Source organism: Onychostoma macrolepis, chromosome 03, assembly GCF_012432095.1.
Source record: "Onychostoma macrolepis isolate SWU-2019 chromosome 03, ASM1243209v1, whole genome shotgun sequence".
In the NCBI taxonomy this organism is placed as follows: Eukaryota; Metazoa; Chordata; class Actinopteri; order Cypriniformes; family Cyprinidae; genus Onychostoma; species Onychostoma macrolepis.
The window spans coordinates 41,669,253-41,686,116 of NC_081157.1; the positions used below are offsets into that span (position 1 = coordinate 41,669,253).

A 16,864-nucleotide genomic window follows, 5' to 3' on the forward strand; every position below is an offset into this window, starting at 1 on the left:
CGTTCAGGCAAATTTCACTTAACTAAGGTATGCAATTATCCTTTCCTCTCTCACACAATCACACACTCACACAAAGCAGGTGACACAGAGCCTTTGTTTCAGTATAAAAGGAAGTCAAACACAGCATCAGAGCACAGCAGGAGAGAGCAAGAGTATATTTCAGCTGAGAGAACCAGAATTACAGAACAGTCTTCAGGCAGCTAGATAAACAGAAGCCCACTTAGAAGAACATTTAGATGTGAATTCATATGTACATTCAGACTTGGCCAAATAAATACATAAATTAAAAGAATAAATTAACAGTAAGAGTAATTACATAAAAACAAAAGTGAGAAGTTACAGTCATTCCTAGCTCAAAATATGATTTCTAACCAGTTCCCAAACCAGTACACTTTGCTATAGTTGAAAATACTGGCCCCTATTCATGCCCAGCACTGGGCAGTCCCTTTGAGTAAGTGTTGTGATGACCCAGTGTAGTACTTTGTGTAAAGAGCATGTTGAAAGCATTACTTCTAAGGCTACATTGATGCCTTCGGGCATACGAGCTAACTAAAGCAGCAAAACAAAAACGTTCTAGTGCATAACAGAAACATGACTAATCTATAATAAGACTCCAATTATAGTGGTCCAGAACTATATCCGGGACATTGATCTATAAAGATCTATGCAGTGCTTTTAAAAGTATTACAGTATCTCACAGACTCGGATGTTTGTTTTGCACCCCTCCTTTGGATAACTCAGAGCAAGATTCACTTCTAGAATCCACCGTGCGCCATCCTCTCACTTGCACCTCTAATAATACTGTTTAACGTCAAACTGGCAGAGCCCTGTTTGGGAGTATAGCACAACAATCAGGCCTAAGGGAGGTATGTGACAACATTGTTACACCAATGACAATTTTACCATAAAAGTGAGGACTAATAGGTGACAAAACACATAAACAGTGGAACTCCTATATATCCGGACAGAAACGAAGGCTGACTGCCAGAGGAGAAGCAGTTAAGAAACATCTCATCAGTGTGGAGAAAAACAGCAGTGGTTACCAATTCAGTGTGCAGTTTACAATCAGTGCTAGCACAGAATCCATATCGTGGTGTGGATCTAATAGAGGTTAGGGAGGGCCTTTATGCTGGCAGCCTCCTCACATAAAACTACACAAAGTACAAACTGACTGGCTCAGGTTCGTCCGAATGCCTTGCCAACTTCAGCCTGGTTTTCAAGTGCAGTATTTCACTGGGCAGCTCGGTCTCTTCCCCTCCGTCTGACGTCTGGATCTTAAAAGGATTGGAGTACTGCAGCAGAGATATGCTAATGTATTACCTCAGCCTCATCCAAATCCTTTAAATGACCCCCCTTCTACTTTATAACTGCTGATTCACTAACTAACTGGATGCAGCCGCTGCCATCTTGTTTTCAGCCGTGATGAGAACCAGGAAAGGGAAAAACAGCTGGAAGGAGGCCATGCACCCACAGTGAGGGTCTGAAGGATCGTTTTGAACCAAACAACTTTGTGAACGGTTTTGTTTTAGACCAATCCACCCATACATAGGAACAGAACTGAATAAATAATAAATAAACAGGTTCTACAAAAATCTAAAATAAATGAAAAATCTATTTGGAATTCAACGCAAATATGAATAAAAACTTATGTACAGATGACTGAGAAATTTCTGTTCCCTTTTTCGTATCCTCTCTGCAGCTGGACCAAACAAAGAGAGACAGAGATTCTCAGAGAGGAGAACAGGAGGGATCTATCAATCCTTCCATCCATCCATCCATCCATCATTTTAAATACTGTTCCCGTTGAATCCACATCAGTCCCTTTTTCTGAAGCTTATGACCATGGTAATCTACAAATGATGCACTAACCCTGCAAAGCAGCAGATGACATTTCCCCGACCTACTGCTCCAACATAGAGAATGTGCATGTTAGGGGGAAAACAATCTGTTTGGTTTGGTCTGCAGTCTTATTTTTCTTCTCAAAGAGAGGATGATGGTGAATAGTGAGGGTACAGACCTTCAGGATCTTTGTTTGCTAACCCACGCCACTGGGTCTAAGGTAGATCCACCCGTTGTAATAAGTCAGTCTGCCTTCAGTTTCCTGTTTGGTCTAAATCTAGCCCTGTACCTACATCTCTATCTCTACTCCTCTCTCAGTGCGAGTCGGTCTCTCTGGGGCTGTATCCGTTGGCAGGGGGCAGGAGTGAGGTTTTCGGTTCAGAGTCTGTGCTGCTAGGAGCAGCTTTGTGCCGTGAGGCTCCGGTGAAGAGACGGAAGGCACCCCTGCAGATAAGGGAAAACCAGTAGACCTGCGGGGCCATGAGCAAAGCTGCACCTGCGTTAAACTGCCAGGGCACAGACAGCGGCACCATGTAGAAGGGGATGGAGGCGTACCTGTGATAGGAGCACAAACAAATATTTGCATGTAGTCAGCATATAGTGAATGAGTAATTATCGGTATTTTTTATAATCAAAGTCCCTTTCAAGAAAAGTCAGATCACTCAGGGCCATATTTGCAAATCTAATTTAATGTGGAATTGCAGAAAAAAAAAAAAATATTGCACATTTCAGGTTGGTCCACTAAATGCACATATGCAGTCCCAAGTGTGTCTCAGGAAAATGTTTTTATGGAAACCACCGTATCGACCAATGGCTACAGTAATGCAAAGTATTTACTGATTGGCACATGGCTTTTTCATTTAGGATGCGGGACTCCTTTCACTTTCGATATTTTGGCCGATAGCTGGTGCTGATACCGATACATTTCCTTTTTTTGAAACAAGTCTCTCCTGTGCAAAGATTATAAACAAATTATTTTTATGTTGATTTTTTTATTTGTAGATTTAACATTTGTTGATGGTCTAAAGCAAAAGAGTACCTTGTATTTAAGTTAAGTTTTCATAATTCATTTAAAAATATATTTTACACAATGAACAAATCTGTATATAAAATTATTTACAATGTGATGTTTTTTATTTTTATTCATGTAAACTATAGCTTCTGACCTTTAAAAACAAAACAGACTTGTGATTTAATGACATCAGTTAATGTTTTATTTATTCAGAAACACAACTATCTTAAATGTTGTGTATTTTATAGAGCTGTCAAATGATTAATCGCATCCAAAAAAGTTTGTTTACACACACATATATATATATATATACACATACACACACACACACACACACACGCATGTATATATTTAAGAAAAATAAGTTATGTTTATACTTTAAATATTTTTATGTGCACTTAAAATTATAAACGCAACACTTTTGTTTTTGCCCCCATTTTTCATGAGCTGAACTCAAAGATCAAAGACTTTTTTTTCTATGTACACAAAAGGCCTATTTCTCTCAAATATTGTTCACAAATCTGTCTAAATCTGTGTTACTGAGCACTTCTCCTTTGCCGAGATACTCCATCCACCTCACAGGTGTGGCATATCAAGATGCTGATTAGACAATGATTATTGCACAGGTGTGCCTTAGAGAACACCTCTCCAAAGTGCCAGACGCCATCGAATCTTGGAGGTGAAGATGCTGGATGTGGAAGTCCTGGTCTGCAGTTGTGAGGCCGGTTGGATGTACTGCCAAATTCTCTGAAACGCCTTTGGAGACGGCTTAAGCCGCAGTCACACTGCTCTTTTCGCTCCATTGACTTCCATTCAGACCGCAAACGCAAGCCTGTGCAAAAAGTTTTTGCATTTTGCTGTGTTCCAAAGTTCAAACTTGGTGAACTCTGGCCTACGAATTCGCATCACGTGATACCGTGTGACCAACGGCAGGTCGATGCGTCACAGCATGACCTTCTGTCTGAATTAGGGCTGTCGCGTTAAGGAATTTCCCTTGCGGTAATTTTGAGTGGCTCAATAGCACGGTATGCGGTATTACCGCATATTATATATATATATATATATATATATATATATATATATATATATATATATATATATATATATATATATATATATATATATATATATACATATAAAAAATCGGTGTGTGTATGTGTGTGTTACGATGTAAGGAGGTCATATTCACAAACCAATAAAACCGAAACTAAATCGCGTTGAAACAGGAAGTGAAGTAAACAGAAGAGAATGACAAAATAACAGTCCACATAAAACTTAAATCTGACAATAAGATCATTAGTATATTCTGATCCTCGAATCTGACTGACAAGATACTTTTTCTGTTGATATTTCACCTGCGTGTTCTAGACGGCTGTCAGTCAGTTCAGCTTCATTGTTTCGCCTCAAGGTGGCGGCAAGAGACTGTCTTTGAGTGAGTCTTTAAACCGTTCATTCAACTACACGTTCAAAAGCGCCGATTCATTCAGAGATTTGTAATGAAACACGCTGTTTAAATCATTTTAACTTTGAGCGCCACTTTTAAAGGCTCAGCTGACCAGCAGAGCGTCGATGCTAAGACAGATTTCGCTTTCCTTGGACATGACAACCTGTTTTCACATATGACTTGGCCTGAAGGACAGACGCAGGGAATCGCACGCGATCAGTCGATCTCGCTCTCTTTTGCGGTCTGTTTAGGCTTGTTAAGTGCAAATTTACTGAGCCTCTGTGCAAATCAGCATGATACACATTGTTATCATTACTAATATTCAGTACACATGCACGAAGTGTAAAACAAGAAGGCGTAACCTTACGAAAAAGAAAACACTGAAATGTCGCGGTTGCTGCATTCCTCTGCAGTTATGCTCGTCAATAGCACGGTATTGCGGTTATCGCGACAGCCCTAGTCTGAATTCAAAGAAAACTGCAGCGCTGCAGGAAAGTGGAGTACATTGTATGTTTTTACATTTTAGATGTATTATTATATGTTCCTTGTTGAATTTAAGCTTTTAAAAAGACTCTGCACAGCGTGACTTCATATCACATCCGTTGCAGCATGCGAAACAATTTCGCATGCTCAAAGACTAGTGTGACTTACGGTAGAAAAATGAACATTCAATTCACGGGCAACAGCTCTGGTGGACATTCCTGCAGTCAGCATGCCAATTGCACGCTCCCTCAAAACTTGCGACATCTGTGGCATTGTGGTGTGTGATAAAATTGCACATTTTAGAGTAGCCTTTTATTGTGGCCAGCCTAAGGCACACCTGTGCAATAATCATTCTGTCTAATCAGCATCTTGATATGCCACACCTGTGAGGTGGATGGAGTATCTCAGCAAAGGAGAAGTGCTCACTAACACAGATTTAGACAGATTTGTGAACAATATTTGAGAGAAATAGGCCTTTTGTGTACATAGAAAAAGTCTAGTTCAGCTCATGAAAAATGGGGGCAAAAACAAGTGGTGCATTTATAATTTTGTTCAGTGTATAATATAAATTATATCAATATAAATATATACACATGTAAATATTTTCAAAATATATACTGTATGTATGTGTGTGTATATATATATATACACACATACAATAAATATACAGTACACACACGTCATGTAAACAAAATTTTTTTATTTTGCATGCGATTAATCGTGATTACTCGTTTGACAGCACTAGTATTTTACGTTTATTTTATTACAAGTAGGCCTACAGCGCCCCCCTAAATAAATAAAAAGCCTTACTGTATGGGCATTAGAACCTGGGGCGGCTGTTGTTGCTGCTGCACACCCTAGCGACTGTTGACTATTGCACACCAGACGTGTCGTTCTTTACATGCATTCTCAAATTAAATGGGTGATCCAAAGCAATCTAATCCCCATTCAGGCAAAAGTTTGATTCAAGAATGACCATACTGCTGACACGATCTTATCGCTAGCAGCACACCCTGGGCACAAGTGAGTTTATTCGTCTTATTGGCAAGGCATAAAATCTTTCTTATTGGGCCGATGCAGATTTTTATATTTTAAGTCTTTATCGGCCAATTCCAATAACGTTACGATATTATCGTGTATCCCTGCTATATTATTTTGCCAGTAAAGATTACAATCAGAAAATGTAACTAGGAGCACAAGTGTTAAGTCTAAGAATGCTCAAATTTCCAATCTTATAAATAATACATCAGGGCTGCAATTTTAAAATTAGAACATGCCATCCAGACCGATGAGGTTTGTCCTGGTATTACAATCGATGCAAAACAACACAGCTCATGATCTTTGGTGGTTATTACAAACGTTTAGGAGGAATGTATAAATGTCTCATGTTCAAATCAAATCCTGGGTTGAGACAGAGCGAGAAATATGTTCATCTAAAAACCTCAAAATTTTAGAATCCATGTTAATATCAGAGGCAGTGTGACTCAGTGGAGAAAGAGAAGATAAAAGAAAGAAGGAATACATGAGCAATAGAAATGTAAGAGAGTGAAAGACTGAATGAGTGAGAGTGTTAAACAGTGATCTTTACCTGCCGTAGGCGTAGTAGAGGTAGGGGAAGAGAAGAACTCTGCAGATGAAGAAAGTGACCAGCATAAGAGCTCCATTGACTTTATGTAGGAGAGTGTGCTGTTGCTTGTACTGAGGCAAAGAAACAAACAAAGGAGAGAGCAAGAAATAGAGAAAGAGAGAGCGTTTAACAGATAGAAAAATATTAATAGGCAGAGCAATGAACCCTGAAAACCATGATTCAATATTCCCCACTACACATTTAACACTGAAGCAGTGAAGGAGACGTGTACAAAAGAGTTGTTATTCTCAATCAATTAGATGTTTTAAGATTAGTAAGTCTGGTAGAAATTACCCCTACATTTCCAAGAAAAGAAAGAGTAGAGCGCAAAATCTGCTTACCTAGGTTGTTAAAAAGAAAGATACAGTCACTAAACAAAAGAAAGACAGAGGGATACAGAAAGACAGGATGAATGCATGTTTGTATTTAGTACCTGGATGAGTATTTTTCCAAGACAGACAGATGGGGTGCTGAGTTCTGCCAGGAACATCACACCCTGGAAATAATCCCCTTTTCCCTGTCTCCAGAACTAGGAAAAGAAAGAAAATAGGGAAGGGCAAGGAAAGTAAGAGGAAACGGACAGGAGGAGAAGAGAGGCGGATGGGAAAGGGGAATTGGAAATAAATGTATTAAAAAGGGGAAAACGAAAGAGAGAAGAGCATGGAAATGGAACATAAAGGGAAATGAAAGGGAAGGAAGAGAAAAAGAAAAAGGAAGAAAGGAAAGGAGAATAGGGGAAAAAATAAAAAGGAAGAGGAAAAGGAAAGATAGGAAGTTATTTTTTTAAATACAGGAATTAAGAAGGGAAGGGAAGGGGAAGGGGAAGGAGAAGGAGGGGAAAAGGAAGTTATACTTGTGTCAGATGTAGGAAAGCTTAGTGTGGTTTTATCAGAGGAAAGCGCTGTAGAGGTTCTCCTGTCTTATCAGGCCAAAACACTCGTTGCCATTTAAGTGCAGCTAATGCCAGAGTGCTGGCTGCTGCACTGCTGCCGACAGCAACAGTCTCCATGGATACAGATGGAGAGTGATGGAGAACATAATTACAGGGTGAAAGTACACAGGCCCATTCAGGACAAGTTTGACTCAGCCACACTTCAAGCCACCCACAGATCATGATCCCATCAAATCACTCCTAAACAGTCATCCAGCCAAACACATGGTCAGACTGGCTCTGATGGGCCTCCGTAATCATATTCCTAAAGAGATGCACTTCATATGTGTGTGTTTATGAAAAAATGTTAAAGTCACTCAGCCCTCATTGCACTCACCACAGAGACAGGGAAACAGACAGTGACCATGACAACATGGTGCAAGACCATAAGGAACTCTCGGCGCAGATAGCCGCTGATGGCTGACCTCATCGGTTTGGCTTCGCTCTCCTCCTCATGATCTTTGACCTGAAGTTTGTACCAGTGGCACAAGAACATGGCATAGATGTCATAGACGAAGTAGGGGACAGCAAAGAGGATATAGCTGCTGGTAAGCCAATGCCTGGACAAAAGGAGGAGAAAGAGATGAGGAACGAAAGAACAAGAGTGAGAAACCACGAGATGAGATTTAGGGTTACTTTGCAACAATTACCCCTGTTTATATACCTAATTAAATTCCCATTATTGTTTTCACTCATTACTCAATATTTCTATATATTGAGTATTTATAGATATAATGCTCAGAGGCAACTTTACATTTTAAACATGCAGATTTATTTCACATTTAATTACTTTTCCAAGTCAGTTTTAAAATCCTTTGAGAACCATAACAAGTCCAAGCCAAGGTGCTTACTACTTCTGGAAGTTACAGAAAAGATTAATTTCTCATTTTGTGTCACGTAAGACAAGCATTCACATAGGTTTAAAACAACATGAGAGGAAGTAAATGATAACATTTTCATTTTTGGGTGACGTATTCCCTTATAATTTGACTAGCAAATCAAGTACAGTCAGACTGTAGAGGCAGTAAATCTACGCTCTACACGTTCCCAAGAGAAATGTGATTCGTGAGGATAAATGTGTCTGTTTCTGAAAATTAAACATACACTACCCTTCAATGGTTTGGGATCAGTAAGAGATATCAGTACTTATGTTCATCAAAGATGAATTAAATTCATCAGTGACCGTAATAAATTTTACTTTGTTATTAAAATTCTATTTTAAATATATGCTGTTCTTCTGAACTTTCTATTCATCAAAAATCTATCAGTTTCTACAAAAATAAGCAGCTCAACTGTTTTCAGCAATGATATATATATGTGTGTGTGTGTGTGTGTGTGTGTAAAATATTTGCATTACAGGGATAAATTACATTCAAACAGAAAAATGGTCATTTTGTTTACTGTGTTTTAGATCAAATAAATGCAGCCTTGGTGAGCATTAGAGACTTCTTTCAAAAGCCAATTTTGAACAGCATAAATGAATAGCAACTTTATTATAGAGCAATTTCTAGCATCAAAAAGCATCTTCTCTTGAAGAAAAAAAAAATCCCAAGCATTTAAAGGGGTAGTTCACCCAAAAAAATGAAAATTCTGTCATTAATTACTCACCCTCGTGTTGTTCCAAACCTGTAAGAATTTCGTTCATCTTTGGAACACAAATTAAGATATTTTTGATGAAATTCGAGAGCTTTCTGACCCTGCATAGACAGCAATGCAACTACCACGGTCAAGGCCCAGAACGGTAGTAAGGACATTATTAAAATAGTCCACGGGACATCAGTGGTTCAAAAATACCGACTTTATTCAACAATTCTTCTCCTCCAAATCATGTATTATGTGCGTGTTGGGCATGTTTTGCTTGTTGATGTTAATTTAATTAGAACACGTTTCAGATGAAAAAATTGAGACTTGTGTTTCAGAAAATGTGTTCATCACTGTTACAAGATTTCTGTATAACAAGTGATTCCTTACATTATTACAAGAAAACGTCTTTTGATTATAGTACTGAGCCGCTGCAATGAAGCTGCTTTAATGTGTTATTAAATTAAATTAGGAGTACCACAGAGCAAAATTCTAAAAAGAATTGTTAAAGAAACAAAAGCTTGTAGAATACATTTTAATGGGCACAATTAAGTGCGAAAACAACTGAAGGAAATATTTATTTGCTAAATGAACTAAGCCAACTAACATTATACATATTCTTTCGTTCTTTTTTGTACCCAGTATTTATTAAAATTACAAATGCAATGAAAATACAGGTATCGGTACTCCGTATCGGCATCGGCAAGTACCAAAAATAAAAGTATCGGCCTGTTCTGGAAAATGTGGTATCGGTGCATCCCTACTGTTTAGTAACTACTGTTAAGATATTACATTGGAAAATATACTTTAAATACTTTACAAATCCATTATTACAGTCATGAATAATCAAAAACATACTGAAGCAATCTAGGGATGTAACGATATGAAAATTTATCACAATTATAGTGACCAAAATTATCACGGTTTTCAGTATTATCACGGTATTGTTAAAATGTGCTGGAGATGTTCAAAAAGTACTGACACATAAATCGCTTCAAGTTTTATATTTAAAAATCAACAAACAACAAATAAAATGACTTCTTGTTTGCATAAATCACTAAAACAATAACATTACCAATGATTTTAATAGCATTACCAATGATTTTAAATGACAATTTGACTGACAACAGTTTAATAGAATGTTCAAATATCTAATGTAAATGTTCAAATAAAGCTTTGAAACAGTTTCATAAAAAGGTAAACCTCACATTTCAGCCTTTAAATAAAGAAAAGAGTCAAGTTAAAATGATAATTGATTAATAAATTATTATATGCATTTTATCTGCTCCATCAATAATTCTAGATAACTTATCTGAATTGTTTAAATGTATAGAATCCACATAAGCTTGTTTTTCCTCAACCGGTCAAAATTTACAGCAGGGCATGCAAATTCGGTCCGTTTTTGGCCAGACAGACATTGCACACTGGCTGAATGTGAATATAAATCTCTGTAAGTCCACTCTCTGACACTAGGTGGCACTGACGGAAAAGCTGAATAACAGCTGTTTCCCGTAAACGCCGTGGACAAAGCAGTACTGCTATTAAGATCACTTCATTTAGGTATTACATGGAGCGAAGATGAAAACAAAATGCCATCGAATCGTTTCTGAAGACAGTCAGAACCTTCAGAGGTACATTCATGTAATTAATTCATTCATATATTCATTTATATAATTCCCTCAGCACTCTTAAAACCTCCCAGCTTTTCACTCAAAACAAAACTACTCTGTGCGCTGCGTGCACGTGAGACTGTTACTTTAAACTGTGCTTTATGCTGGACAGTATTTGTTTATCGCGAGTTGTTCAAATCGCGTTAATCTAATATGGTTTTAATGATAATTAAAATATGAAACGGTAATATTAATCGTGGGGAATTTTATGATGATTAATCGTCAAACCGGTAATCGTTACATCCCTAAAGCAATCATAATACTGATGCACTTTTATATTAACATAATACTTTCCAAACCTAAATTAGCATAATTCAAAATCTGATGAATAAAACACGTAAAAATAAGCCTAGTATTTGACTTGGCCTTTGTCTAATTCCCAGCCCTCCTGTATCCTGACTGATGCATTTACTACACATACACAGAGTAATTGAATTTACCTGGCTTAAATCATTTATGAAACATGATTGCTCTGACCTATTTGAGCTGCCGTTCTTAATTTACTTGTGTGCCTTCGGGTTAAGGCAAAATTAAACAAGATAAACAGTTCAAAACAAGATATACTATTCGATTAGGTGAGGCAAATCAAATTAGAGCCAACGGTTTTCCACAAAGCTCCTAATGGGTTTCACAGAGCGTAAAGACGCAGCTTTCAAGAATTAACTAAAACCGCTGACTAAAGCTGTCATAAAAAGTCACTGTCAAGTTTTTCCAAAGTATTTTGCCAGTCTACTCTCTCTCGCTCCCTTTCCCCCACGGCTTGGTGCGCCACAGTGGATTTACAGATAGGCTCGCAACCTAATTAGTTTCTAATTAGATTACACTGACATAAGGTGCACTTTGGAGGAATAGCACATTCTTAGAAACACTCAGAGTGAAGGGAATACTTTCACACTCCTACACATCTGGGAACAATTCCATAGAAAATTAGAGAATTCTCAGCTGTATATGCAAATGCAACAAGTGAAAAGAGGCGAGAGAGACACATGCACATGGGAAAACAAACAAACACCCAAGTAAAACAGTGTTGTACACAGTAAAACACAGAGCCCTGCATATACACTCAAAAAAGTATGTTCTCTGATATATCTTGTCACATATCTTCAGCTGATACTCACTGGTCCTCAATGATGTCTTTACATGAACAGGCGATGATGTACCCGGCAGAGGATGCCATAATGGCCTGAACGGAAGACACCAGTCTGAAAAAGGGTGAGAGAAAAAATATATATATATATTCATGAAATACAGCAAGGAGACCAAAACAGACTGCAAACACCCTTAGATAGGAGATATTTGAAACCATTAATAACAGATTTTGATGACACCAGTTAAAGGAAGGATCATCTAAGCAGGATATTACTCTGTAACTTTCTTTGCTAAGCAGAAAAGCACAATCGATGCATCAGACATGCACTGCAGCCAAATGTAACCTTATATGAAACATCTTTACTCAGCAGATTTTAATCAGACACATTTCACGCAAAATGCCTTCAAAACAAGATAATCTCTGCCATAAACTTACAGAAACACATTTAGTAACAGACCGATGAATCTGCAGATATTTGATTATTATCTTCCTCAATTTCAGGCAACCATTTTCAAATATTTTTAGTAACTTTAACAATTTATTTTTAAAATAAGTGCTTATCTCAGCAAGTGTCAATTTTATTGATGCATATTACATATACATCATTCAAAAGTCACATTCGCTGATGCAGTTAAACAACTAAGAACAACTGGTTAGTCAAGTTTTCCTTTTTCAATTGAACCTTAGTAATCACAAAAATACAACTTTGGACTTTAACTTTTATAAACAAAAACACAAAGAACACAGATACACAAGTAAATAAAACCAGGTAGCTTGAGCCTGACAGCGCCTTTCAACACATCTCACTTTCTCTTCCCTTTATTTACCTGGACGAGACGATGACAGCATCCTTCTCGCTCCATTTGAGCCCAGGAGCATGTTTCAGGAATCGCTTGGACAGCAGGAAGAGGCCTGGGAAGAATATGGAGCCAGCTGCAAGGATGCTCAGCATAATCTCGGGCAATGTTGCTCAACGTCACTGTGTTTCTAAAGAGGACAAACATTACACATTTTAAAGCGCATCTTATAAAGTCCATATATTTTTCATAATAGGATGTATACTAAAAAACAACCTAGCCATTCATGAAAACCCAATCTAAAAAAAATTATTTAAATAGACAAGCAATAAAAGTATTTTAATTTGTAATAGCATTGTTGCTTGATCATAAGCATTATGTTCATAACTTGATTCTCACCAAAATCTGTTCACTGAAATAAGAAGAGAGAAGGGCAAGGCAAAGACAGAAGGATGAAACAAACGGGGAGAGTAAAGAAGGAAAATTAGACCACAAAATCCACATTAGCACTCGACAAACAAGACATACGCCTTCTTAAATCAATGTGCATACATAAATTTAAATGCCACTCATCTCTCAAGCCAAATTCAAATGACAGACTACAAGGTATGCATTGTGACGGCATGGCACAGATAGATCCCCCACATATCTTCAGGAAGATCATTTCAACTGCATCCCTTCACTGATCTCATTATTGCCTTGTAAGGAGTTCTTAAATTGTTCCGGACCACTGCCATATTTATATTGAAGCAGAAGATGTTTGGGAGGAGGAGGGGTGGGGGTCCGTACTAAAATAGGCACGGAAAGGATTAGCAAGCAAGAGATTTAGAAAGATTACTGCAGGGAGAGGGAGGGGAGCGAGACGAGGGGACACCGAGAAGAAAGAAAGGGCTGCGCGTGGGAGGGTGGAGGCCGTCATCCTGTGGTACAGTGAGGGTAACCTTGTGGGAGGAGGTGAAAGGGAGTGTATTATTCCTGTTATATTGCTACAGTGGGACTGTGACTGCAGCAAGACAATCACAAAAGCTGCGTAAAAAGACTTCCATCCAAATCTGCAACAGACATCATAGCAAAAACCAAGGAGTGCATTACCGACATGACAGCCATTGTGCGTTAGTCATTCATTATTCTGAAGCTTGCACGAACGAATCTGTTAATGCAGCACGCAGATTAATTCAAGAGACTGAGCAGCGACCAATTCTGTTACAAAAACATATCACAGACGCGCCACGTGATGCTCTTAGGATTCAAACGAACTCTAATCTCGCGCAAACGCTGTTATAAAACCCTCCGCCGTTCCTCGCGTCATCTCGGTCACGCTCTGATTTTCTCCGTTCGCGTAAAATTCAGCAAAGCAGCGCGAACGGCTCGCGCATTCACAACGCTACCTTTAGAGCTAGCAGGCTAGCGGCATCCATCCTATTGTGTCGTCCTCGCCAGCAGTCAGTCAGTCCAGCAGCAGCGCACGAGGCAGAGGGAGTCTCGGCGGGACCTCTAGCTAACAGGTTGCAGGCGATAGGCCCGCTGGCTGTGTGTGTGCTGACGGCAGCCAGTAATGAATCGCTTTCCACCCCACATGGCTGATGGAAAAAACCGATTGCAAAAACGGGGATGCGCCCCCAGAGCCCCCAAACAAAGTGATTATTGTACGCCAGTGTTCAATCCGTGCCATGCAACTCTTCTGCTGTAACCCGTTCAGACCCAGAGATAACAAAAATACGATAAAATTGAGTCATTAGTTATAATAAATTACAAAATTGCATGTGTGTTTTAATATTTCTGATATCCATTACAATGGAAAGCCAAAACATCCAGAATATTATACATATGAATTGACGGTTAATAAAAAGAAAAAAATCATAAATTTTATTAATTAAATATGCTATTGTTATACACATACATATGGGACCCTGGACCACAAAACTAGTCATAAGGGTCCATTTTTTTTTTACTTGTACATCAACTGAAAGCTGAATAAAAGCTTTCCACTGATGCATGATTTGTTATGATAGGACAATATTTGGCAACTATACAGCTATTTGAAAATCTGGAATCTGAGGGTGCAAAAAAATACTGAGAAAAATCACCTTTAAAAGTTGTCCAAATGAAATTCTTAGCAATGCATATTATTAATCAAATTAAGTTTTGATATATTTACGGTAGGAAATGTACAAAATATTTTCATGGAACATGATCTTTACTTAATATCCTAATGATTTTTGGCATTTGGCAAAATATTTTTGGCTATTGCTACAAATATAACCCCGTGCTAGTTATGACTGGTTTTGTGGTCCAGGTTCACATATGTATTATAGTAATAAAAGTAAATTATGCATAATTGCATGCAACTAACCTTAACCCTATAGTAAGTGCATGTTGTTAATTAAGAAGCGCTTCATTGTATTACACTGTAACAAGGCTACCTTTAAATTAAGTGTAACCTAAAATCAAAAAATTATTTGTACATTTTTTTAATTTCATTGTTGGATGAACAATAATTTAAAACATAACTGTTAATACATATGGCAGCTTAAACAAATAAATTATAGGCGACATAACTGGTCCAATAACAAGGGTTACATCCCTCCTCTCGGTTCAAACCTGCAACCTTACAATGACCTGCTCATGCATTTTCGCTTACTACTAAGCCACACCACCTAAAATGTCATATCACCAAACAGACACAAAGTTGGATGTCATTACATGAGCACTGGTCAGATGTCTGTTGCTGTTACAGGCATTTAATTCATTCTACAACTTTGGTCAGGCATGGCCTGAAAATAAGCATTTTGGTGAAGATAGCACAAATTTTGTAGGATGCATTACTGAAACCATATCAAGCAGTTTTGCAGTACTATAAATTACATAAAAACACCAGAGAAAGGTGATGCAAGTTAGAACATATAATTGGGTCTGAATGAACCCCTAAAGATGTTATAGAAAAGCAGGGAGACAGGGTCATATTAGACAAGAGCAGAAGGAGCAAAAAAGGCAGAAGATTACATTAAGGTTGAGCAGCGTCGGTTACGGGACGGACAATCCTGTCACAATCTTCCAAAAATCGGATCACAAGGTCCAGGAGGCATCTGTGAGACGGTCCACATGATGTTGTTGATTTATCCTAAGTGCTTGATCCCAGAAAGCTGCACAGGTTTTGGATTGCCAGCACCTGCTGGGAAAATACAAGTGTTATATATAACAACGAGAAAGAACCAAGGACGGACAATCGTAGTACTGCAAAGTTCGTCTGTCCACATCCAGCTGTCCAGGAAGCGAGTGCATCCCTACGTATAAAAGACCTGATCCGCGTCCATCTGCTCTTCACTCAAGCTGAGTCAGCAGATCAAAAGCCGCAGTGGTCAGATATGGCCACACTCAAACATTAGCCTTGCAAATAACTTATTTAAATGAAAATGTAGGCCACCCACGGCGGAGAGCGGATACCTGCATCAGAAGGATGAAGAAAGAAGCAGGTATCCAGGCAACCACTTTGGTCCCCGACAATGCCTCTCTGACCACCTCGCTAGGATTAGACAAAACAAGTGGGGACCGGGGAAGGCAGGGAGGGTGGAATGGCTCACATTTGACTACAAAACATGTGCAAATCCTAAACCAAATGCCGAAAGTTATCTAAATAATGGCGATATTCTAATTCGCCTATATGCAAAGTAGGGAAAGAGAGTCACGCTAGCTCTCATGCTAGCGATGTGCTAACATGACTCAGAGCCTCGCTGAGCGGATAAATACAGCCGCGTTCTCCGTTGTCTTTTTTTACATAACCTTCAACTAATATCACCGTAGAAAAAAAGTAAATATATCACGGAAACGGGAAAAGCCGGTTTAACTTACTGTTCATCGCTCTCGGTTCAGAAATCGCGTTTTTTCGACTGGTCCCCGTCCTAAATGTGTTGACCAGAGATTAATTTTACTTTTAAATCTGCACCGCGAGTCTTAGTAACTAACTGCTGATTGGCCAAACGAGAAGGACGCGACAGATTTGCCCTTCGTTGATTGGTTTAAGATTTGATTGACAGTAAATTTGACCAATGGCGAGTAAAAACAAAGTGACCTGATAGTGCAAGACCGAATTAACTATTTATGACCCGACATCTTTTTGTCATCTTTCATTGTTTCAATAGTCTGTACTAAACATAGATAATAATGAATGTTTTGCTCAAATAATACGTATTGTTTGCCCAATACACGCAGGCAGAGAGTAAGTTTAGTCAAAGTCTCTTTAAGAGTATTCTATAGTCTTTGGTTTAGTCTATGAGTTTAAAGTCACCATTAATTGAAAATCGACAGTTCTTGTTTTTTTATGGAATGTTGCAGACTGTTTACATCGTAATCGTTTATCAAAATTATTTAATAACTTAAGCAAACCCATTAC

The 16,864-nt window shown here is 38.3% G+C and overlaps 1 protein-coding gene across 6 annotated transcripts; it reads right to left on the reverse strand.

Annotated features, from left to right (window-relative positions):
* Positions 1-277: 277 nt before the first annotated feature.
* tlcd3ba (TLC domain containing 3Ba) lies at positions 278-16,448 on the reverse strand. 6 transcript variants are annotated; one of them, XM_058769054.1, is made up of 9 exons: positions 16,324-16,355; positions 15,919-15,997; positions 15,478-15,646; positions 12,505-12,664; positions 11,706-11,789; positions 7,674-7,896; positions 6,839-6,934; positions 6,367-6,476; positions 278-2,394 (listed from the first exon to the last, which is right to left on the reverse strand). In XM_058769054.1, exons 4-9 carry the CDS (start codon positions 12,627-12,629, stop codon positions 2,154-2,156), a joined length of 879 nt encoding a protein of 292 aa, XP_058625037.1. In that variant the 5' UTR covers positions 12,630-12,664; positions 15,478-15,646; positions 15,919-15,997; positions 16,324-16,355; the 3' UTR covers positions 278-2,153. The 6 variants fall into 6 exon arrangements, with proteins under 6 accessions (XP_058625037.1, XP_058625038.1, XP_058625039.1 ...); XM_058769055.1 differs by lacking the exon at positions 15,919-15,997 and having other exon boundaries at positions 16,324-16,448; XM_058769056.1 differs by lacking the exon at positions 15,919-15,997 and having other exon boundaries at positions 15,478-15,643; positions 16,324-16,421.
* Between the last annotated feature and the right edge of the window lie 416 nt (positions 16,449-16,864).

Coding starts and splice junctions, on each gene's coding strand:
- tlcd3ba (XM_058769055.1), bottom strand. CDS start 12,629: ATGCTGAGCATCCTTGCAGCTGGCTCCATATTCTTCCCAGGCCTCTTC. Junction 7,897..11,705: donor AAAGACATCATTGAGGACCA/GTGAGTATCAGC, acceptor CCTTTTGTCCAG/GCATTGGCTTACCAGCAGCT. Junction 6,477..6,838: donor TTGGAAAAATACTCATCCAG/GTACTAAATACA, acceptor TCTTTGCCTCAG/TACAAGCAACAGCACACTCT.